Source organism: Neopelma chrysocephalum, unplaced genomic scaffold (assembly GCF_003984885.1).
Source record: "Neopelma chrysocephalum unplaced genomic scaffold, ASM398488v2 Primary Assembly neopelma1_96688, whole genome shotgun sequence".
Classification (NCBI taxonomy): Eukaryota; Metazoa; Chordata; class Aves; order Passeriformes; family Pipridae; genus Neopelma; species Neopelma chrysocephalum.
The window spans coordinates 1,083,999-1,109,167 of NW_020925333.1; the positions used below are offsets into that span (position 1 = coordinate 1,083,999).

Sequence of the window (25,169 nt, forward strand, 5' to 3'; positions counted from 1 at the left end):
AGAACAAAGACCGCAACACATCTTCCAGTGGGATGATGCCCAAGCCAAATCCAACACTTATTACAGTCATTCCTCAAGGAGCCTGAGAATAAGAGCATACAGATGCAATGCTTTCACTTTTCAACCCAGACTAAGAAAAAGATCCATTGTCTTGACAATAGACAATATTCTAGCTGTGTGCATGGAAAAAGAATGCAAAAATTCAAGAACATCACACCTTACTGAAATGCCTCATTTCACAGACTTTTACTGACATTATGCTAAGACCTCACCAATTTTAATTCCTGCATAACATTTGGAAAATATAGATTAGATACAACCTATGACATCTTTTCTTATTCAATAAGCCTCTTGATCTTCACAAGGAGCTGCTGCAGATATTCTATACCATACAAAGATTACTTGAGTTGCAAGAAAAATCTTCCTTTTACAATCTAAGTTTGGATTATATGATTCAAATGAAGTCACTATTAATCATGTACTTAATAAATTTATTAATCCATCTCAACTAAGTTAATAACAACATGGATCTTCAACTTGGTCACGGTAGACAGTTAACAATATAACTTTAGCTCATACCAATCTAGCACAAGGATGAAAATTTCAGATATTCAGATGAAACTCTACAATTACTTTCTCTGCAGGAGTCAGGAAAGAAAAGCACAGCCCATAGATATAAAGAACTACAGATTTCAGACTACATATCTGCTATGAAATTTTCAACATGACAATTGCTTGTGTGCTTGTATGTCTTAAATGAGATAAAACGTCCCATCTTGCACATGTGCTACAATGACACAATAATAAGTATGGTATATTCGTGCATTCATTTGAGCCACTCAGATTTCACCAAGATAGAAACCATTATTAATGTCTATTAGTTACACAGAATCATCCAATACCTTGAGCTGGAAGGAACCTGTAAAGGTCATCCAGTCCAATCTCCCTTCAATGAGCAGGGATTTCTTCAACTTGATCAGGCTGCTCAGAGCCCCATCCAACCTACCCTTGAATTTCATTTCCAGGAATGGGGCATCTACCATCTCTTTGGCTAACCTGTTCCAGTGTTTTACCACTCTCCATGTAAAAAAAGTTATTCCTTATAGCTACTCTAAATCAGCCCTAATTCAGCTCAAAGCCATTACCCCTTGTTCTATAAGTACAGACCCTGCTAAGAAATTTGCCTCCATCTTTCTTATGGGGTTTCTTAGGTACTGGAAGGCTGCAATAAGGTCTCCCCTGAGCCTTCTCTTATCCAGATCCCAACACTCTCAGCCTTTCCTGTGCTGGGGACCCCAGATGCAGTGCTCCATGTGGGGTCTCACTAGAGTGGAGCAGAGGGGCAGAATCCCCTTTCTTGACCGGCTGCTCACACTGCTTTGGATTCAGCCCAGGACCCAGTTGGTTTCCTGGGCTGCAAGCATTTATTGCTGGGTCGTGTCCAGCTTTTCATTCACACGAACCCCCAAAACCCTTCTTAGCAGAGGGGAGGACTCTTCACTTCTCCACGCCTTCGTCTCCTAGGGATGTAAAACCAAACAAAAAAAACACAATAGGAAAAAAAAAAATCAGCTTTGTGTATAATGCTCATGTTACAAGTGCAATCTTGCTATTGTTGAGAAAACAGACTCGTGGTATTCCATACCTCCTGACTGACTGATCGGTAGAGTTCCTAGGGAATGCATGATTCCATAACTACTGTTTCCATTAAAAAAGCAAGCTAAAAAAAAATCCTCCAGCAGTTCTCCCCCTGTAACAAGCAAGTCCAAGTACTGTTCTATCAAAAGAGAAACAAAAGTACAAAATAAGCCAAAAATGTGCGTGAGAGAAGCAGAGAGCTTATAAACACTTACTGGCTTTCCACAGGAAAGGATGAAGTGGTGGGAAGGAACATATGACCCATAAAATAATTGGAATCAAATGCAGTCCAAGATTTTTTGCTCAGATTTGTTCAAATTCCTTGCTATGGACATTTTCCAGACAACTAATATGGAAGCCAAAACAAGGATTCCTAATTTTGCATAGTTTGCTGCGCTTGGGCAGAATTTAACTCCTGTTCCTGGAATTCATTCTGTAAGCCTGAATTCTTCACATTAACCTCATGTTTGACATGCCCCTTGAACGTGTGATCCATGAAATGACATGGTTTATTTCTGAAACTAATGCTATCTCACATAACACCTACTGCTGACCTATACTCGACTGTTTCCCAGGCCTCTTAAGAATTTACATTTCACCTCTTGGAAGCCACATAAAATGGACAGTAGATAGGCTTACAAAACAGATTGTTTTGCCTAGAGCTTTTCAATGCCATTATTCTGTTTACAGGAAAAAATGCAAAGTGCAAAATACAGATCACTTGAAAGCACTTTTCTTTACATGCTTTTAAGGTTTACCTGGCCTTCATTTCTGAATCCTCATTTCATTTGGTTATCCCAAGTAATATCCAGTCTGAGACAGCAAAAATGGACCTCTGGGTAGAGAATGATGGCTACCCCTTGTCTTCAGGTTCCTCTCATGAGATCCTGATAAACCACCATAGACAGGAAGAAACTCCCTTCATAAATCAATTATTTCAGAAATTACTGTGTAGGTCAATCTATTAAAATGGGAAAACCTTTAAAATGGGAAAACTCTGACACTTGGTAAGTTGTTGTTCCTACCTGTGAATCACTTACTCTTGGAATTTCAGTGTAATACGGAATTAAGAAAACAGAGAAAGCAAAAGAATCCTGCTTTTGAAACACAATCATCAGTCTGACACAGACATGTACAAAAATTACTAAAACCCATACAAGTTATTCAGGCATTCTGAAATCCTCACAGTCACTATGATACCAAACAATTCCAGTAGCATGGACCATAGGTAAGGGAACATGCTAGAAAGAGTGAGCAAATGCATATAAATAGATTTTTGCAGCTGGTTGCGGGTATCAAGGGCTTAGAAGTATCTATTAATACTGACAGGGACAGGGCAAATACAAATTACATACAAAAATTTTGCACAATAAAGGGAGCGGGAGAGTACTGGCTAGGACACTGGAATTTTTCAAAAGGTTACGTATTTGCTCCAAGATGACAATTACTGTTCAAGTGTTTACAAACTTGCACTTAAAGAACTCAAATAACCCATAAGCTATAATGTGAACTGCAAGCAATTTAACCTATCTGCCCCAAAGGATGAAAGACCTGAGATGACCTTCTCAGAACTTGTAACTACAACAGGGTATGCTATGTTAAGCCTAACGTTTACACAGTAAGTCCTCAAGGTAAAAGTGCCAAGCTGAGAGATTATTGTCAGTGTGCCTCAGAGCTTCTCCTGGTGCCTTTTCAGCAAGAACAATGGCACTGAGTGAAGTCAGGAACTGTATTGTCAGGGACTGCCATGCTGTGTTTTCAAAAACCCTACAAAATCTAAAGCTGTGTTGCTGTCTTTGACGAAAGATTAGTTATTACAGATTAAAGATATTAAACATTACTTATTCCAAATACAAACATTTTGCACATGTGTTTGGAGTCTCGTATCAATTCCTGACCTGCAAGACATATCTCCTAATATAGAAAGCCTAAGCCCACCAACAATCTCTTTTTATGATGATCTGTGTCTCAGTCACTCCTGATTTCACTTTCTTTATCTACAAAAACTTCAACATCTACAAACAGCTTTGAACCAAAACCAGTTTCTCCTGCTCAATTTAGTTCTGAAAACAGGCCAATTACATTAGTGGTTATGTAACAGTAAGAAAAAACATAACATTTTCTCACCTATATATAACTTAGGTTTAAAATGCTCCAAAAATATTATATCACTAAATAATATTCCAAAAAGGTGGACAAAAAGGAAGTGCCAAGGCTGATTCCAGAAAAAAAAAAATCTTACTATTCTGGAAAGCAAGGAGGTTTGATAAATCCATAACCATCAGAAGGAAACCTGAATCTCTGTCATCCCACATTTTCAGTATCTTTTTCTCTCTATACTTCTCAGTATGGAAATTTTCTATAAGTAAGAGTACTACTTAGAGTAATATTAAGTCTTCTTCAGACACCCATCCCACACAAGATGCAGCCAGATGCAAAATTTTGCCAGAGAAGTTGGGTAATTTCTAAGACATTCTCCCACCCACTCAAACTTGGTTGCAGAGTCCATCACGAAGCTACTCCCTAAAAGTACTAGACAGAGTTGCAGCTTCCATTAGTTCCTACACTACAAGACAATTCTCAAGAGGTAAACTAATGTAAATTGTATTAAATTACAGAGTTAAACTACAGCTGACAACTATTAAATTTTTTACAGGATAGGACTAGTTTTCATAACTATCATGTGATTTGAGCAGATGCTCATTTAAAACAGCACTATGAATAGCATAGTTATAACTAATTTAGATTTAGTGACATTCATTTTACTCAGAGGAGTTAATATTTTTGCTGAAAATGCATTGAATTATTTTACTACTGCTCATTCTGCATTGAAACACTGATTGCAGTTTCTTATTTGGACTACACCACTTTGAGAAATCACAGAAAACTACCGTCAGGCCTTCTCATAAATTCACTGTCTATTCAATATCTCATAATTGCCTTCCATAAGAAAAATATTTTATGGACAGCAACTGGACTAAGCCTAGCAGTATTTACACCATTAATTTAGAAATTATTGAAGGGATCTGCCTTGTCAAATGCAGTTGTCAAATGCAGAAACTTCCTGTATTACTCTAATACTTACAGGCTTGTAGAGTCACAATACAAATATAAACATCTGTTATTTTAAAAATCTATTTTTGAAAGATTCCTTTAGAGAAAAGAGAAAAATATAACAGAGTCACCAGAGATAGGGATACAAGCAGGAAGGGGACAGAAAGGATCAACAGAATGCCTGACCCCTACAAGGCACCTTAGGAAGAACTAGCAATTATGACAGAGTACAGGTCTGTCACAGACTAAAAAAACAAAACAAAAGCCCCAAAACAACTGGCTGTCCTCACCAATGCAAGATAAGGCAGCATTTAATCACAGAACAGAGGAACAACTCTGAAGGACTTTGCAAAATGAAATGTAATAACTGCCAAGTTAAAACAAATGAAATTATTATTCTGTTGACAGAAAAGAAATCCATGTCAGAATTTTTAAACTATTTTCTATCAAGATAAACTGTGAGATTTGCTCTGTTATTTCTAGAATTTAGTTTTGGATGATACACTTTTAATCAGTGAAAAATTATCACAGTCTGATATGTGACCCAACATTTTACTTTGTATGCCTGCACACCCATGAATGTCATCCAAACAAGACAGCATTTTTAAACATGAGGAAAAGTAAATGTATAAAAAATACGAGTGATATAAAAAGTACGTGGGAGAATTTTAATATTTTCCACAGGAAAAATTAATGGACATAAAAGAATTTCTTTTAAGATGGTCTTAAAGCACCTAAAATGGCACAGAATGCTCATAAAGACCAAGGCTTAACACTGAAAACCAAGAAGGGGTTCTCTTTAGAATGATTCAGCACTCTGTATCATGGTGATCTCATAAAACAAGTATGTGCAGTTTGTAGACACTGAGGATGATTAAGCTAGTTATTTTTTCTTCTGAATTTCTATTTCTGACATTTTGGTACCCAGTAGAAAAGGTAATGAATGTACCTAAAGAAGGAATGTCACTGAGAAATATTTTTATTCTTACACTTAAGACAACAAGAGCAGTTACTTCAAGACATTAGCTTTGCAAGAGACATACACTGACTATCTGTACTGAAAAAAGTTACAAATCTGATGGCACTGACAGCCAGTTGATGCCCCCAGATGTGATTATAGCCTAATATGTAAGTTTGCTTTCTTTGTAGAGAACAGCACATTCCAAGACACCCTAAGTAATAGGTTGGTTAGAAAAAGGCAGAGAAACACCTATAAATCCATATGATGCATGAAACTTGTAAGATTATTGACTTGAGAAACAGTAATTATTCTATGAGCTATGACTCTTCTCAATCCATATTTCAAGCAAAGCATAGCAAGCTCTTAACAGATCTATGTTACATTACCTCTTAATCGAAACGTTGAAAGATTCTAGTTTGAAAATTGTGCACTAAAATTCAAAACAGTTGAAGAATTTTTTCAAGTGCCATAATTGTTGCCATTCAGATGCAGTTCAAAAGTTTAAGAATTAATCACTGTTTTCCCCTTCTGCTCAGAATATTCCCAATATGAAGAATGAGAGTTTACCTCTTCCAAGAAATTATAAATTATTCTTTAAAACCAACACTGATATGCCTTTTCAACTGAACTATCTGCATCAGCCACCACACTTCGGCATAATTTATTTTTTAATGAAATCTTATCTTCTAATTCCTAAAAAACTAGTAATAGCAGTTCAATCCTATCAACACAGCATTTTTACAAAATTTGCTTTGTGCCTGCAATATGTGTAGCATGACCACAACATTTACAAACCACATTTACTCAACATGCATTAAATATAAAGGCATGCTTCAAAATAGGCTCAGAGATGTAGGTTCAATAACATGCAGAGAATACATCACCTGTTCTTGGTAGCTGTCTTCTGGACACAATGACTAACAGCAAAATAAGGACACAATTTGTATGCATTCTGAGAAAACGGAAGTCTTTAATTCCCTTCTGGTATTTCAAAATAGGCAGAACTAGAATAGTTGTACACTGAGGAGTCAAGGAGGCTTTAAGTCCCTCTAATTTGATTCCCAACAAAAGGCCAAGTCACTAAACACTGCAGCAGAAACATACTTACAGACCCCTTTTTAGTGTGATTGCATTTGTCCTGTCACAAGGCTGTTTGCTCTGAAACTCCAGAAATCTAGAAACAAAGTATTTCCCACATTTCTATGCCAACAATTCATACTGATTAGAACTCCAGATTTTGCTTTCATTCCAGATATGAGCTGAATTAATTAACTGAACAATGTAACTCTTCAAAACCACTTTTTTCATGACAGAAGTTTTGATCATGTGTAGAAAAGTGAGTTCCTACTTTCTATAGCTGCTCCAGAATTTATTTCCTGCATTCATACTCATTATTACATGAAAGATAACCTCTGGGGCCTCTGTACTGCAAACAGCCACTGTGACTGACTGAGTTCAACTCTGATTTAAGACCTTGTGTTTCATCACTCGAGAATGCTCACTGCAATGAATTCCACATCCAAATAATCCAACCCAAAACCTTGACATTGTACTGTTTACTCTTAAAACTGATTCCAAGATAGGTGCTAAAGGGGGTTGCAGAAACTATGCAAGACATCCAGAAGTTCCATGAAGGCTACTAGGGATCTACAGTGTTTCCACTGCCCTCTTGAGCAATTTTGGGGAAGGAAAGGAAAAAAAAAAGTGTATTGATGTTAGCTGGCAGTACTAGGGTTAAGGTGAATCAAAGAAACAGGAAAGTTTTAAGTCAAACATTGACCGCATCTCATGTGGACAAACTCAAAACTTGTGATTCATCCAGGCAACTCATGTAATAACTGCAATGCAGACACAGCAGCAAAGAATGAATCTGAGCTTCATGAGATAACTATTTATTAGCTATTTGCATTAAGTCCTGTTTTAGAAAACAGAAGAGAGAGCTCCCTATCTCTATGGCAAAGGTCTTGTCTGAACTATTTCTTTTGTATTAGGAAGTAGTGGTTACATAATGTATCAATCACCTTTTTGCTATTCTTGCACATAATGCTTATGATATGAAAGTAACTTTTGTTAAACAAAGTAATGTTTTACTCAAAAACCAAATGCTACATCTAAGTCACCTGACTTTTTAGACTACATTAAGGTTCTCATATAAATAGATGTAAGATCCTAGAAGAAAACTGAAAAAGAAGTCTTTATCTTATCTGTCATTAAGTAGGCACTTTGAGACATTTCAAAAAGTTTTTCTACAAAACCAACACATTTAAAACTGATAACGTTCAAAATTAAAATAAAATACTTCTAGAAGCATAAAGGAACAAATAGTTTGCAAAAGCAACACATGCATTCACTAGAATCTAAGAGCTTTAAACACATTTCAAAAGTCTGAGAACTGGAGCATGAAAGGCTATGGTTAATAAAAAAGTCATATGAATGTTTCCTTATGATTATTCAGTTCCTCTGGAGAAAGTAATTATTTTAGTTTATGAAAGGAAAGCAGAAAAAATTCTTAACATATTCCCACAATATCTGGTTAAATGAACATTAATTATAATGCATCAAATAAACATATATAAATAGTAAACAAGGTAATGCAGAAAAATACTATTCAAGATCCTAATAATTTGAAAATAATTTTACTAGGTTTTAAAATACAAAGAAAAAGGATAATCAGGAGTAATGGAAAGAAGTTCAGCATGATTATTGTGTGATCTGGATACTGTTAGCATCAAGTATGTATAGTCCCTGTATACTGCTAAGTGCCCACCTGCAAATAAGAGATGCCATTGCAGCAGTTGTAAAACAATATATGTGGTAGTTTCACATTCATAAAAATCCAAAACCATCTTTTAAACAAACAGCAGACGTTGCTAGAGTCAAGAAAATGGCTCTCCAAGGATTCCATTGGAGCAGTCTGCAGTTCCAACAGTTTAACATAAATCAGTTCATCAAAAATCCTGTGAAGACTTGTTTTGGAGAGGAAGTGTAACTGCATGTCACTTACACTCCTTCTTCAACAACCCTTTTAAATTATTTATTCATCCCCACCATGAATATTTCAAATACTTGTTATCATCCACTTCATTTTCCTCTTGAGTCAAGCAAGAGTTTCTATACCTGTATTACTCATTATTCTGCTTAGAGCATAAACAACTTTTCAGAAAGATACCACTCACATGCCAGATAAAAAGAGAACCTGCTATCTCCCATTTATGTTTTCCACAGTGATGCCAACAAGGTCAAAAATATTGTGGGCATTGCTGTTAGCTCTCTTGCCAAATTTTAAAATTTTTTATATATTCTAACACTGATGGAAACAATATGCTATTTGTGCTTCTTTTTAAAAGCATATTTGAAATTTGTTGCAACTGCCAAAAGAAGCATCATGTAAAGATGTAGTCACTACTTTCTCTTGTCTGTAAGCTTTTTAGGTTCTCAAAGAATAAATTAATTTCAGTATCTTCACCTCCAAATATCCCAACTTCTACTGGAAGTAAAGAAAGTAATATTTAGGATTGAATTTTCATATATCATTGCATGAACAGAATTTCCCAACATTTCCAACTACCCATTCTTGTTAAATAATACTATATCAAAAGTACAGTCTTGTAACTGAGATGCACATGCAGAATATGTCCTTAGAAAGACTTAGATTTTATTGTTTTTCTTAAGGCGTAGGTCACAGAATTGGACAGTCTCAAGGCTATCCATGCCTCAAACATATTTGGCAGGAAAAAAAAAATCAAATTCTACACCCCCTCTAAGGACAGTAGAGGACATTAGCTTCCACAAAATCTTCTGACTATAAAGAAATCAAGGGTCGCATGAGGACCCCATGTTCCAAGGGTGGGAGGTTTGCAGCCAAAGTATATCTGGCCCTGAGATGAAGAACACTTTCCTTCACTCTTAACAGTTCTCTCTTCAAACACAGAAATGGTACCAGCAGCTCCTAAAGAAACTGGCTCCACCAGCTTCAGACTGACCTGATAAAGGGTCTCTAAAGGAGATGATAAAAACAGGACATAAGAAGACCACTGAAGTTCGTTAAAAAGGGCACTAGTAGCAATAATTATGTTCTATATCCCATTTTATTTAACATTGCTAAATTCACGTCTCTCTAATTTTTAAGTACCTCGCGGTTAACAAATATATGCCTACTAATATTCTCACAAAATATTTCTAGAAATAACCTCATAGGACTAAGTATCTATCTGTGGAGGAAACATTCTAAAACTTCTCATATTCTGTCATATTACAAATTAATTAAAACCAATATCATCCACCAAAAAGGCATGGTGTAATACACAGCAGAGAAGGCTTGGCCTTACTAGGTTGTGCAGAATCAATAAATAGACATTTTTGCAAGTACATTCATTTTCTGTAGGAACAACTGATAATCAAGAACTCGGGGGCACTGTGTTGAAGAGAAGATGAGGAAACATCCCATGCCTCTTTATCAAAGACAAACATTTCCTAAGGGAATTACACTGTTAGCTTCCTCTTCATATGATACTCTCAGTTTCTTATGTTAAGCATTCCTTCCATTACAGCTTCTGTTTGATTGTCTCGCATTTTTAGACTGAGCTTCATTACACAAATTTTAGGGGCCAGATTTTGTTTTCTTTTAATTTTTGTGAAGCTTGCAAATCCATTCTAACTCACTTTGGAAATATTTTTTCTCACTCTTCGCAACATCGGTAACAACATCAATAATCCTTAACAAAAATTCCACAACTTGTTCCAAGTTTAATATAAAGAAAATACATTTATCTGATTTTTATTTTCAAGACCTAAGAACACAGTATGCACATATATGACAAAAGCATTTTCTTTTTGATTAAATAGGAAGATAACACTCAAATTAAAAGCAATGGTAATGGCTACCTATTTTTCATCAACTTCTCAATGCCTAGAAATGGTTAAAAAATAATGCCTCTCATTCTCAAACCCACACTTTTCTGTCTCTGTTGCAGACACAAAAATTGCTTTGTTCAGCTTACTACACTTTTCCTCTTTAGACAAGATGAAACATGACCGGGTAAATAAGATTCAGCAGTTACCAGGACAGACAATCCTCAGCCTAAATGTTATAAATCCTTAAGATAACTAAAAATTCCCCTAACATTTATTTATTTTTACAACACCATGATTTTTAGCCTGGTTCCCTAGCCAAATTCTAATTGGAGCAATTACAGCCTACTTAAATTCTCCATCTAAATTAGCAGGAAATGGTTGTCTTCCATTCCGAACAAATGAATATTACTGGTACGTCCTGTTAAACTTCTGAGAAAAATTAAAAAATATCTCAAAACAGTTCTAAAACCTGGAATCCAGCTATGCTATCATTCTGGAAACATGCCAAATCAGAGTACAGCCTTGGGCCTTGAGGACGCCCAAGGCTGTACTTGTTTCAGGGACATAATTACAACATGATTAGTATCCCTTTGGTGCTGCAGGGAGAAACAGTTCTCTGTTCCAAAGGAGACTCAACTATAACTCGGCTCCAGACAGAAGGTAAATCCTTACCAATCCATCTGGCAAATCATTCAACAATCATCTTTGTACCTGTTACTTCAAGTCAGGAAAAGTGTCACAAGATGCTAATGGTCTATTAAGTTTTGTTAAAGATCTCAGCACATTTTCTAATGACACGCAGAAGAGAGCATCAACACATACACACTCTCTTACTAAAGTCTTTTAATAGGTGCCATTCATTCCCTTGAAAAATGTTTCTGTCCGAGATTTAAAGCTGTCCACCTATCAACACTGCCATGACTGTTTTTGCTAGTCTTTGTCCCCCTCCAGCCAGATTTTGATGGCACAAACACCAGACAGATTCCCAATGCATCTCTGCAGGGCAAAAAAGCTGACAAAGACTACTGTATCTCCCAGCCTCAAAATTTACCAAATGAAATATTGCCCTCATTAAGAATCTGCTCTCTGTAAAATAAGCTCTTTTCTCTTCTAAAGCTTTTCTTCAAGTATTCCAGAAAGGCTTACTTCTCAGGATAGAAACCAAACCTGTAAAGCTTCACACTACAGAAGATGCTCTGCTGCCTCCTTCCGCCTCTCAGCTTACAACCACGTGAAAAATTGTCACTCATGATCCAAAAAGGTTTTTACACCAGTAGAAGAAAAAGTACTACAGAAAAGTGCTGATCACAATAGCCAACTTCTTATTTTCCTCACTCCTCAAATTAATCTAAGCCTCCTATATAAAAAGGAATACTACAACAAGACAAAAATATCAGAGGGAATTAATATTAAGTGTACCTATTGTACCTATTACAAAAATGTATAATACTCAAAAAAATATCAGTGCTGATTCAAAACATTCAGCAAATAACTGCTGTTAATCGTTTTCCCATAAAAACACTGATACAAAAATTTCCCATCAAAGATAATAACACCAGCAACTCTTTCCACCATATGTTTATTCCATAAAATATCCAGTGTGAGCTGGGCAGTCCTGGGCCAAGCCTGGACTCAAAAGTTGCCAGCTTCATAGCAACCCAACTTGACAAATGTGCCTATTGACAGTCTGTAATAAAAAAGCAAAAACAACTGAACAAGGAATAGTGAAAAACAAAATGTTCCTATAATAAAAACCACAGTTGAAGTCAGGCTTGAGATACAGCAGCAAGCTATCAGGGTAAAGCCAGTATTTTGATATATTTTATCAGTTATACAAGATTACAAATCGCAAATACACTGCAATACCTATAAATATTGGAGAAAAATGTTATTCCTTCAGGATCAAAAACATTGATACTTGTGTTTTCAAGAAATTACTTAAGCAGCAAAATATGCTAACAAAAGAGACACGGTCTCACACTACCTCTGGGGGAAAAAAAAATATTCAGCTTTCAGTTTCTCCTGTCTCAGTTCTGCACCCATGTATACCAACCACAGCCTGATGTACAAGCAAGGAAAAGGAATCACAGAGTTCTCGTAACTGCAACACCTGCCTTCCCTGGGGCTCACAAGATCATCTTGTGATCACCAATCGATCAACAGGAAATCAGGAAAGCACAGCTGCTTCCTGATTCCCTTCACAGGAAAGAAAATAACTTGAGTTCACGAGCAGCAGTAAGGGAAGGCTCTAGACCCCAAAGGCCTCTGGCATTCACACTGACACAAAATCTTCCCAGTTATAAATTAACTGTTTAGACTGAAAACCCACAAGTCTCATATTTCTGCTGCTCTGCTTACTCTCAACGAAATCTATTCTAGACTGTTTTGTAACTATTGTCTTAAGTTCAGACAAACTTAAATCACACAAGACCGCAAGTTACCTTTCTGTCTGAAACTTTTCAGTAGGGTCTTTTAACTCTGGTCTCCAATAACCACTTTGTCAAGCCAGCTGTAGCATTATTCAAATACATATAAATAAAAAATAAACTCCACTGTCTTGTTACAAATTGAAACAGCCAATCAGCAAAGTGACTACTGAGGAAGATAGGTTAAAGTAAAACAAGCTGTTTGTGAACACAGTTTTGCCTTCGTCATTCTGGAGAAGATGGTAGAAAAGAAAGAGTGACTTCAGTCTGACATGATACACAACTGAAATTCAGTGAGCCTACGACACCCTCAGGAATATAGACTCACTCCACAGAGCCATAACAGCTAAAAAGTAAGAGAATTTCTGACACAGATCAATAGTAAAGCCATAAGTCAACTTAGGGTTTATGTCATTCTCAAGGGAATTTTGGGATTTATCTCCAGTTGGTTTCCTAAGACAGAAAAAGTCATATGTGGGGTACAGAGGTGATCACAGAAGATACAAGACTAAAATGTATAGTTTGATAATTAAACAAATCCATAGGCAACAGTGAATCAAGTGGACCAGACATAATAATGTAAACCCCTATGGCACCAGAATTTCCACCATCACTTATCCTCTGCAGGGAAACGAAAAAAAAGAAAAACTTTGTGATCGCGTAAGTTTAGGCTCACTCTAAAAATCAGTTATGTCATTGCTTAAGAAGTTCATCTCATTCATTTTAATGGAACACTATAAACCTAAGTGTTGAAGTTCACAAAATGATATCATACAAAAACAAACAGAGTGCCCAGTAAAAACTAAAGAGAAGTTGAAAAGAAAGCCTTGAGACACCTGAAAATTTGGGGCTTTTTTATAGTTAGGTTTATATTTGAGTAACAGGACTTACAGGTCTTTTTCTGCTACCCTGTGGTTCAAAACAGCATAAGTAAGGCTGTTTTTACAGGACTTCTATCACTGTTGCTACACATGGAAACCATTAAACAAAATCCAATGCCACAAAATATTTGATCTAGGCAGTTTTGAATAACAAACATCAAACCATTAATCTTTTCACGGAATTGCAAAGGTTGGAAAAGACCTTCAAAATCATCCAGTCCAACCGTCAACTCAGTGCTGCCACTGTAAGCCTTAAACCTCTAAACCATATCACCCAGCATCAGATCCAGATGCCTTTTAACTAAATGGAGAAAGATTTGCTAACTAAATATCTGTGATACCAAAATTAGGTTGTTAGGGGTTTTTCTTGATTTCAATATAGACAGAAAAATTTATATCTCTCTGGCAAATAGGCCTGGCTCTTATTTAGAAAAAAATCAAACCAAAATACACAAAAATAAACAACAAACAAACAAAAAGGGAAAGAAAGGGGGAAAAAAAGAAAAAAAAAAACCCAGTTACCATAGTTCATTTTCTCAAAACGGTCCTGGTATAGAACTGTTTCAGGCCCACCTCTGCTTTCTCTTTCTTCTACAAAATTCTACATATGCTTTGGGAAATAAACCATCTAAAATATTAATATGAAATATTTACCTAGTTCTTTCATAACATGAAAATAAAGAATTAAACAATATATAATAATTGATAATGAATTTCACATGTGTATTTTTGTTTTAAATCCTAGTATTTTTAAATTAAAACAATCATTTGCATTTGATAAAGTATCATTAGAAAAAACAGAAAACCTACATTTCAAACAAGTCACACTTCACCTGGAAATTCCATTGTAAAGGAAGAGCGCACACACAAATCAGAATCTACTGAAAGCATTAAAACATTAAAGAGGAACAAATTACTTACATTATCTTCCTCCTCTGTATCATCATTGTCATTATCGTCATCACTATCCTTGAACCCTGGTGGAAGTGGTGGCCCAATGAATTCATCATCATCATCATCAGTATCCTCAGCTGGACCTTTAGCAGAACTCTGGGGTTGCATGGAAGGACCAGTTAACTCTTCATTTGAGCTGTCCTCACTTTCACTACTGACTGTCTCTCTGCAAGAAAAATTTAAAACGTTACTATTTCAAGAACATGGCCACTTCCACAGTAATTTTCAGATAAAAGATGTTGGGCACTCTTGTCAATCTATAGACACCAAAATTAGCAGTAAAATGTACATTAATTTTTATTAACCATCATCTTGAAAGCACAAAATAAAGCTTTGAGAAAGGAATATCACAGTGACTGACAGTTCAAAAAACTGAAGAAAATTTAAAAAGTTAAATGGATTGTAAAAGCAACAATACCACGTCATTAGTACGGATTTCAATATTGCTTAGAAACCAACAGAATATACTGTTACAGAGCAATTTCAAGATTCTGTTTCAAGCTGCAGCTTGTACAGATGCTCTACACCTCTGTTGTCCGGGTGGAAAACAAAACAGTAACTGCCCAGGCTCACACCCAGAGTGAGAACACAAAGCATGGCACTTGCTTTAAAATGCTGGTAAACAATAACAGGGTACCAGGCACTTTCACACAAAGTCTAGACTCTGAAAGTTACATCAAATTGCCATTTTGATGTTGTCCAAATCGGCTGTGTGAACATATTACTTCTGGCATTGTGAAATTTCTGAAAAGTTGAGTTATTTAGTCCACGTTCACGCAGTTTATTCAAAATAGCCGCGCCCCCTCTGCTGGCAGCTCCAAGAAGCGCCACTCGAATCAGCAGAAGGTCTCAAACGAATTAGCAGGAACAGCCCTTCGACTACGTAAAGTGTATCATCACAGTGATACTTTGCAGCACAAATCATTTGTTCCTTTCATATTCAGTGAGATAAACTCCCAAGCCAAGTCTTGCAACTTGATCTTATATTTTCAGAATTTTTAAGTGAGCAGACTGCAAAACAGTCTTATTTTTCTCTTCTCCTTGTTAAACTACAGAGGTATCACTTCAGGGGTTTTTTTTAAAAAGTTTAGGTTATCACTTAGAAACTGTAATAAAAACATGAAAGTTTAAGAACATAATAAAGGATTAAGAAAATCAGTTCTAACCTACGTAATCGTGACAGAGAAGGCATCCTCATTCTGCCCCCAACACCAACTGTACACCAAACAGGTACTAACTACAAATTTTTGTGTTGGACAAGCAACTGAAACTCTATTTTAGGAATAAATCAAAAAAACCTAAACCCAACACAATTCAGGTGCTCAGATATTACACAGAAGAGGCGGTTTTGATGCCTGAAAGTTTTTCTAAGTTTTCCAACTATATTTATTAGCATAATAAAATAAACTACCTCTACATACAAACTTGCTTTTGCGTAGTGATGACAGACATTTAAAGACTTAGATCAGGATATGATTATCTAATAAAAACAACTCAAATAAAAAGAGCTTCTCCTACTCTACAACAACGGGGCAATCAATATCCTTTTACCAAAAGGAAAATTTTACAGCATGTGAAGCACAGCTTGGGATCTTCAAAGTTCTTCCAGTAAGTTATCCTCAAAACTAAGTTCACAATACTATAGGCAAAAGACTTGTGTTTTAACAGCTGATATGCATTCCTAGACTAAAAATCTTTTCCCCAAATACTAAACTATTTAATAAGTTTTGGAATGTAACCAAAGATATACACTGTGACAGTGAGAAGGATGTATACAACATTCAAGGAGGTCATTCCAATCCTGTAGTCACGGATTTTCAGATCTTTCTACAGACACTCAAATGCAATACCTACCTTTCTTCCTAACTACCCGTCCTTATCATTTTCTCATTTGCTAGCAAGGAAGTTGACCAAATCAAACATTTCAATATTTTAAGGGGCAGTGTAACCATTCTGCACATGAAATGGCCAGAGTTGCTGTCCTATTTTTCAACCCCACTCCAAGCTTGGCAGAGACAGCCAAGTACTCCAGCTACAGCTACCGATATCCTCTGTCCTGACTGAAATAAAGTCAAACATAACAACATGCCAGCGCAGCCAGACCAAAAACCCATCTGCCCTCCTGACAGCAACTGGAAGTGGCGCTGACAGAAAGGATAAAACAAGTGGTGCTCCTTCAACTTTTAGCCTTCCAGTCTTACTCTACCAGGGGCTGTAAAGGAAGAAGAACCATTTTGCCAGCCGCTTTCCCAGGATTCAGAGAAGTGTAAGGAATTTTTTTTCTTCCCCCTATTACCTCCTCAGTAAGTGAAACAAGCTGTAAGAGTAAAGAAAAGGAAACTGTAACAGAGCATGGATGGTACACTAAGAGGAGAAATAATACAAAACATTCTGAGAGTTGTGCAAGTATGTGGGCATATCCTTCCCATGTGTTAACTCTTCTTACATCATTCACTCAATTTTCTCTATTTTTTCCTTTTCATTTGGCAAAGCACAATTACTATACTTCTGCATAAATACATTAAGTACCATAACTATTGTAAACATCTCTCTACAGCAAAACACCTCAAGAGCCAAAATAATCAGTAGCTGTTCTTCATGTTGTTTTGGAGAGACTATCAACTAGAAAATTAGTATAAGGGATACTAAGACATCTGAAAGCACCTGGAAACTAAAAAAAATTTAAAATTCAGTAAAGTGCTGCCATTTTCAGGGAACAGATGATGCTATGCATACTAAATCAGTTTATAGTAACTAAAATCTACTTTATAAAAAAAAATAGAAAATCCTGTATTTCAGACTTAAATTGTTAGTTGCAGAACTGTTCCTCTGAATTAAGACTGAGGCACAATGGCATGTCTCTTTCATTAGCTTCCTGTTTCTAACCACTAAGTACTAAGCTACATATCCTATTTTACAAGGAAATATACAACTTCCAGGACAGCTTTTCATGTCAAGCCTTTCCTTCTCAACGCTTAGTAAAAACAAAAGGAAAAACAAAAGAAAATTTACTATCAGCAGAACTCAGATGAGTTACCAGAGCTTACCTAATAACTCAGCATACTGAAAGGTATTTGTTATCTTCCTTTATATAAAGTCCCTGGAGTTCTCTCCTGTCAGGTCCATTAGCAAAATGAGATGATTATGGAAAGCCTCTGTATCCACTGACTGCTCTCCACCTCACCATTTGTTTAAATTGCTTCTGTATACTGGAGTCACACATACACAATACACGATCATGTTACATTTAAAATTCTTGTAGTTCTTCATTATGTCACCAAATAGATATATAAGTCCATTAAAAAAAAAATGGGAGCACAGATATTTTTCCCTTGAGCACAAGACATAACACAGGATCCAGAGGGCAGTATTTCAATTATTTCAGTGAGAGTGCATGGCTCATTCGAGCTTTTCATAGAGCAACACGCAAAAAATTTTTTAACAAAAATTTGCTCAGTCTGAAACTCTAAAAGTTTCTCTATAACAACCTACCACATATAGACTCTACCAGCCCATAACACACATATATATAGGGCTGCTAGAGTCTTGTATGGGTTTTTACACTTCGATAGACAGAGAAACCTAAAAATGTACAGTGCACTCCCCTCTGCAAGCCCTGCCATACAATGGAGTTTGTAGTCCCCATTGCCCTCAGCAACTTTTGATCTTCCAGCAATTCAGAATTCAAACTGCAAAAGCCATAGCATACATTGTTTATGAATAATAAATGTTCGTAAGTCTTAAGAGTACATTTCATACTGAAGACAAAACAAAAAACTTTCTTTACCCCACCATTACTCTAGAAAACCTGCATGCAGAGGCTCTCCACCTACCTCACTTTCTTCTTCATCAGACATGAACAAGGACATTCCATTTACAAGCCAGAAAAATAGCTACTAATAAGGTTGATGTGTTGTCATTAGATCTGCCCTACTATTTTCAAAAAATCCACAGATATTTTCATTATTGTTATTTTTAAAAAGTATACCCAACAGGATCAAGGAGAAGACTGCAAAAATGAATATCAAATATACCTAATATCAATATATACAAATATGGATACATGTTCAGGATTAAAAAAAAAAAAAATCTTAAAACCTGTGTTTTCACTGGAATACTTCAGATAACACAGACATGTTCACACAAGTTAAATGTCACTCATGTTATCAGAACAAACAAACACCCTTTGCAGAAAATAAATTTGTTACATGGAATCTCCCAACACATCTAAGTACCTTTCAGTTAATGTGGACCCAGCTCCTGTTGCACTGGATGCTGAAGCTGATGACTCAGCGCATGGAATTCTAAACTCCTTTTCAGTCTGGTCTTCCTTTTCTCTTTCACGGGCCTCTGAACACGGAGAGCACAGAAAAGACAAATAATCAAGTCTTCTAGAAAATACTAAAATTAGTGGCTTGCTGAGGATAGTTAGCCAACTTTCTTCATTTTCAGAATGAAGAAATAAAATATTTGAAAAGGTAACAGCAAATAAAACATTTAACCTGAAAATACTTTTACACATAAACTAAATTTCCATTGCTACTGCAATGATCACTCTACAAAATGCTACAAAACATAAATGCCAGTTGTCCATTTGTACATGCTTTCAAACATAAGTTGATCATACAAGGATGCTGATATTTCAGTATTTTCAACACTATATTAAAGCACTATGATCGCTTCAGAGAATTTTTGATGTTTTCATAGTGCAGGGAACTAAATTAGAACATAAGCATACAGATGTGAACACCTGCAAGATATAGAACCAGAAAACATATCAGGTAGTGGAGGAAACATATGCAAAAGTTATCATAGTTATTCCAAAAAGCTAAAAATCAGAACTGTATCTTGAGAAATCTGAAAATAAAATGCTCACATTAAGCCCCCCAACAAAAAGCTGTAACACATACACACTTTTGATTGCTATACTCAGAATACTAAAATTTATTCTAAGTTAAACACCTGAATTACATACAAAGCTTTAAAATTTTTGGCAAAATAATGAACTTTACAAAAAAAATGCTGCATGCTTCCTTTACAGGTACAAGCCTAGAATCTGGGGGCAGGGGCAGGGGGATGGGGTAGGTGGTGCAGGGAAAAGAAGAGGATACATTCAAGACATAGGTCAAGATATCTTGACTTAAAAACTTAGGGGTTTGTAATCGCTTACTGAATCGCCCTCCTAAACAAAAACTTGATGTAAACAAATGGTTTCTCACAAGAAATGATAGCTCCAGTTGAACGAGTCTCAAACATAAAAAGGTTTCCAACACGGACACATATTGCTGTGTTTAGATTCAGCGAACACAAAAAAAAAAAAAACAGTCCAAACTGAATTTGGGAATCCCTTGTATATTTGCATTCCACAGTGTCTTAAAGTCCACAAAGTCAATGAGCCCCCACAGATCTTGTGGTTCTGCATAGAATCAAGGCAATAAAAAGCCCTAACATTGTAACATGATTAGATTATTTAAGTCTATTAATTTCATAAACTGCAACAGTTAAGAGAGTAGGTTAAGTGTAATCTAGTAGGATGGAAGCTGCTCAACCATGACGGCATCACATGAAAAACAAAACAGAAGGCATACGTTCCGCACAAACTGTCCAAGCAGAGGAAGAAAGCATGCAAAATTGATAAAGGGATTTCTAGAACATATATGAGTGCTCTCAAGGACCTTGTTTGGACTGCTGTTCACTTGGATACAGGCAGCAAATGATACGATTTCCTCCATCTACCACTCTCAAACCACCACCTTGAAAATGCACAGCAAAAGACAGAGACACACTTGTGGACTGCGATACAACCTGATGGTATAAGACAAACACATCTTCTCCATTATTCTGTTGTCTTTAGATTAAAGCTGTTACTACCATCTTCCCTTCCAAAATATATACACAACCAAGTAGAAGAAAAAAGGAAATACTCTAATGTTCAAATTCACCATTTTCCTGTATCTGCAAGCTTACACACTCACACTGCTCTTACATCCTCAGACCTCACAAGAAAATTAATAACTTTACTATCCATTAATTCCCAAGCTGTTAAGGACCGTTTTCCTTGAACAAAACTGCGACTATATTTTGTTCTCTAGACAGCCAGTCCGAGACACTTCAAACATCACCCTAAGAGAGAAAACCAAAACATGTTCTAAAACGCATTAAGCCGACTACGCTTCTTACCCAAGACCTTTCTGCTCCTCTCCACTGCAGTTCTTCTCGTTTGCTCAAACATCGCTTCGAGATCGAAAGTCCGAGCTTTCTTCCCTAGAAACGAAGAAAAAGCAGACTGGAACAGAGCCCCACCTGGGACTGAGAGGCTCCGCTCCCACCTCCACCAGCAGCCTCCCCCGGGGCTCCCCGGCACCCCCCGCCCGCATCGACACGCACCGAAGCCCGAGAACCCCATGGTGGCCGCCAGCTCCGGGTCGGGTGCCCCCAGCATCTCTGCGTCTGCAACGAGAGGGAGAAGAGAGGAAAGTACGGGAGTCAGGGGGGGCCGCGGGCTGGGCTGGGCCGAGCCCCCGCGCACCCCGCCGCTCACCGCCCTCCGCCGCCGGCTCCATGCTGCGCCTGCCCCGGATCCACAACAGCCGCCGGCAGGAAACGGCAGGGCGGGGCCAAAAGAGCTTCCTTCCCATCGCAGGAACTCGTCAGCGTCATGGAGCCAACGCCCTGCCCCTGGCAGGGCCACTTAAATCTAACCCACGTGACTACGAGTATCGTGCAGACGCTCCTAGAGCCCTGCCAGGCTCGGTGCTGCGACAGGTTCCCTGGGAAGCCTCTTCCAGGGACCGACCACCCTCTCAGAAAATGAACCATTTCCTGATGTCCAACCTGAATTTACCATGACAACAGCTTCATGCCACCTCGTCCTGTCCTACTGCTGGTCACCACAGAGATCAGATCAGAACCTCCTCTCAGCTGCCCCCCTTGAGGAAGGTGTTCCGTGCTGTGAGGTCTCCCCTCAGCCTCCTCCAGGCTGAACAAGCCAAATGACCTCAGCCTCTTCTCATAAGTCTTGCCCTTGAGATCCTTCACCATCTTGGTCCCCTTCCTCCTGATACACTCTAACAGTCTGATGTCCTTCTTAAACTGAGGTGCCCAAAACTGGACACAGGACTTGAGATGGGAAGTGCAACCTCGCAGTACACTGTAGAATCGGTGCCAGTGATACTGTGTCTCATGCACTCCAGGACACAGTTGGCCCTTTTGGCTTCCAGGGCACATGCTATTCAGCATGCCATCAACCCTAATACGAGACCCCTGGTGGCCTAGTGGTTAGCGTGCAGGACTTTCACTGCTGCGTCCACGGGTTCAAGTCCCGGTCTCCTGGCCTGATGGAGCCCGTTAGCCCTGTGAGGCCATCCATCTATGAGAAGGACACTCTAAACAAACCTACGTCCTGAGGACCTCACTGCCATTGTCCAGGCTTGCTTGGCCCCGGCAGATGAACCTTAGGATTAAAGGGTGGGCTCAGTTCAGCGCAGGCTGTGTCTCACCTAAAAAATCCATTGCGCAGGCTGGAAAGGTAAAAGACCTTTCCCCAAATCTTCGTTCGCGAAGATGGGCCATTATTAACCCTAATACTCAGATTGCTTTTCATGGGGCTGCACTCCAGCCTCTCATCCCCCAGTTTGTTTGTGTAACCAGGATTTCCCTGTCCCAGGTGGAGAATCTGGCACTTGCTCTTGTTCAGTTTTATATGGTGGGCAATTGCCCAGCTCTCCGTCTATCCAAATCTCTGTAAGGCCTCTCTATTATTAATGGAGGCCACAGCTCCTCCTGGTTTAGTATCACCAAACTAACTTAATTGCTACAAACCAGATCATTTATAAGAATATTTAAAAGCACTGTCCCTAAAACTGAGCCCTGGGAAACCCTGCTGGTGACTGGTTGACAGCTTCTCAATCTTGAGAAGATACAGCAAGAAATTCCCCATTTGCCATGTAAACCCTGCAGGGGTTGAGGCTTAACTTCAGGTTCTGCATTTGGAAAGCAGAGCAGGAGGATTTTGTTTCTTGTGCCATGAGCCTCAGCTATAAATGAAGCTTTCCAGAATGGGTGCTGGACCAATCCAGGAGCAGAAATTCAGTGCAGTCTAGGCAGCAAACATGACTTACAAATCAGATCCCTTCCCTGAAATCCAAGTTTCACCCAGCCCCAAAATTTCCTGTGACAATTTGGAAATGTCTCTGCTGTTCAGAGCAGACACGTCACTTAGCAGAGACCCAGCCTTGGTAAGTTAACAGTCTGCTACAGTCACATTGATGTGTCAACCCAAATTCTGGAAAAACAGTAGCTTCCTCAGGCAACTTACTCTGCTTCCACACCTTATCTCTGAAGAGAGGCACTGTGCACACCTTGGAAGTGGAGTCCCTGTGTTGTCCCAAACACAGGCTCCTTACCTGGTGTGTAGTGCCAATTTACACACCAAGGCGAGGCATTTCTATTTCTTTATTCTAGTTTGCACAGAGTAGGGAGATGCGTGGTAACCCACAAAAGGCTGGCCTCCCAATCATCAAAGCTTTACACTATTTATACGTTTTAACAAACAAAGGCATCAGCATTCATTGGTTACAAATTACATAATTTTTTTATTAACCTCTACATGGTGTTTGTATCTCTCACTTGTCTTGCTAATTACCCATAGGTGCAGTTCTTCCTTCCTCTTGAGTTTGGCGTTCATTTTGAGTAGGTAGTCAATGACTCCGTGGCTGGGATCACCCATTGCTGAAATTACATCACACACTGCTGAAATTACCTTTACCCCAGTTAATGCTCAGTTCTGCTGACTTCACTCCTTGTGACTCTTATCCAAACGATCTTGTGATTGTCTTCTCTTTTCCTTAAAACATAAGATTTGCTAAGTGTACAATGTTGAAATGGGAGTGCTTAACCATAACTGTCCATCCACATCTACAAACTAAAAAAAAATTGCAAGACTTGACTCAAACCCCTATTCAAATCATAAGGGGCTCGGAATCACCCTGGTTTTGGCTTACATTACTACACACAAAGTCACAGAATCATCAGGGTTGGAAGGGACTTCTGGTGATCATCCAGTCTAACTTCCCTGCCAAGCTAGGGTCATCTGAAGCAGGTGACACAGGAACATGTCCACATGGGTTTGGAATGTCTCCAGAAAGGGAGACTCCATGACCTCCCCAGGCAGCCTGTTCCAGTGCCCTGCCACCCTCAATGCAAAATTCTTCCTCATGTTGAGGTGGAACTTCTTGTGTTTTAGTTTATGGCCATTGCTTCTCATCCTGTCACTGGATACCACTGAAAAGAGTCTCCCACATCCTCCTGGCAAGTGCCTTTGAGATATTTATATGCATTAATGAGATCTCCTCTCAGTCTTTTCTTCTCTAGACTAAACAGGCTGCCGCAGTCTCTCCTTATAAGAGAGATGCTCCAGACCCCTAATCATCTTTAGCCCTCCACTGGACCCTCTCCAGTAGCCCCTGTCTTCCTTGGATTTTCTTCCAAAATCTGTGCATGTCTGTCTGATCTATACTGTAACTCCACAGTATAGATCACACAATTATCACATCAGGCTGGCAAGCATGTAACAGTTCATTGGGATACATGCCCGAAATAAAGACAAGTGCGACAGATATTCAGACACAGAAAATATCTTTATTACAGTGAGAATAATAATAATAATAATCTTAGCAAAAAGAATCAAAGACTAAAAAGGATACAAAATAACTACCTTATCGTGTGACCTTAAAACAAATACTACGAACAGCATTTAACACAGCATTAACTAGTAAAAAGGGAATTAAAGGGATATCAAGAGGATCTTAACACAATATTATGGATAACTATTAACATGATATTGGTTAGTGAAAAGGGGAAATTAAAGGGAAAATACTATGGATACTAATAAAAGGATATTAAAGGAACGCTAAAAAGATATTAAAAGTTTGCTCTCTTGGTTGCTTCCTATCAATAAACTGTGCTTACCCACACAGACAGGCCAGGGCTATCAGGATCTGCAGCAGCTGGTCCGTACTCATGCTTTAGCAGGTGTCCCCGCGGAGCAACACAGTCTCGGTGGCAGGATGAGTATCGCTCGGCTCAGCAGTCCTGACACCCCATTTTATCAGTTCCACATTACACTATGTAGGGCCAGTACGCAGTATAAGGTGATGCCTGAATGGCAGCCAAACACCGCCTAATCATTACCTAATGGCAACAGTCTTCGCATGCCCTACTGTAGGGCAAGGGGCGAGCAACCCCTGCCCATATAATCGTCCTCTCACCATCATCTTTCTCACCCCTATGTATGACTTCTACCATTGTGTTTCAAGGGTAGATGTATCTATCTTGCAATATGTAGCAAAACCAAGGAAGAACTCAGCTCTGATAATAGGAGTGTCAGAGACTGAAACGGTT

At 38.2% G+C, this 25,169-nt stretch overlaps 1 protein-coding gene across 2 annotated transcripts in view; it reads right to left on the minus strand.

The window, feature by feature from the left end:
- WDR70 (WD repeat domain 70) overlaps window positions 1–23,888 on the minus strand; it is a 131,683-nt gene extending 107,795 nt beyond the window's left edge. The window contains exons 1-5 of one of the 2 annotated variants that reach the window (XM_027709133.1): window positions 23,371–23,888; window positions 21,156–21,218; window positions 20,949–21,032; window positions 19,004–19,118; window positions 14,736–14,934 (exon numbers count right to left, since the gene is read on the minus strand). In XM_027709133.1, the coding sequence (XP_027564934.1) occupies window positions 14,736–14,934; window positions 19,004–19,118; window positions 20,949–21,032; window positions 21,156–21,210 (453 nt within the window). In that variant the 5' untranslated portion in view covers window positions 21,211–21,218; window positions 23,371–23,888. Of the gene's footprint in view, window positions 1–14,735; window positions 14,935–19,003; window positions 19,119–20,948; window positions 21,033–21,155; window positions 21,219–21,309; window positions 21,377–23,370 lie in introns of those variants that run through there. The other variant, XM_027709131.1, reaches the window with a different exon arrangement.
- Between the last annotated feature and the right edge of the window lie 1,281 nt (window positions 23,889–25,169).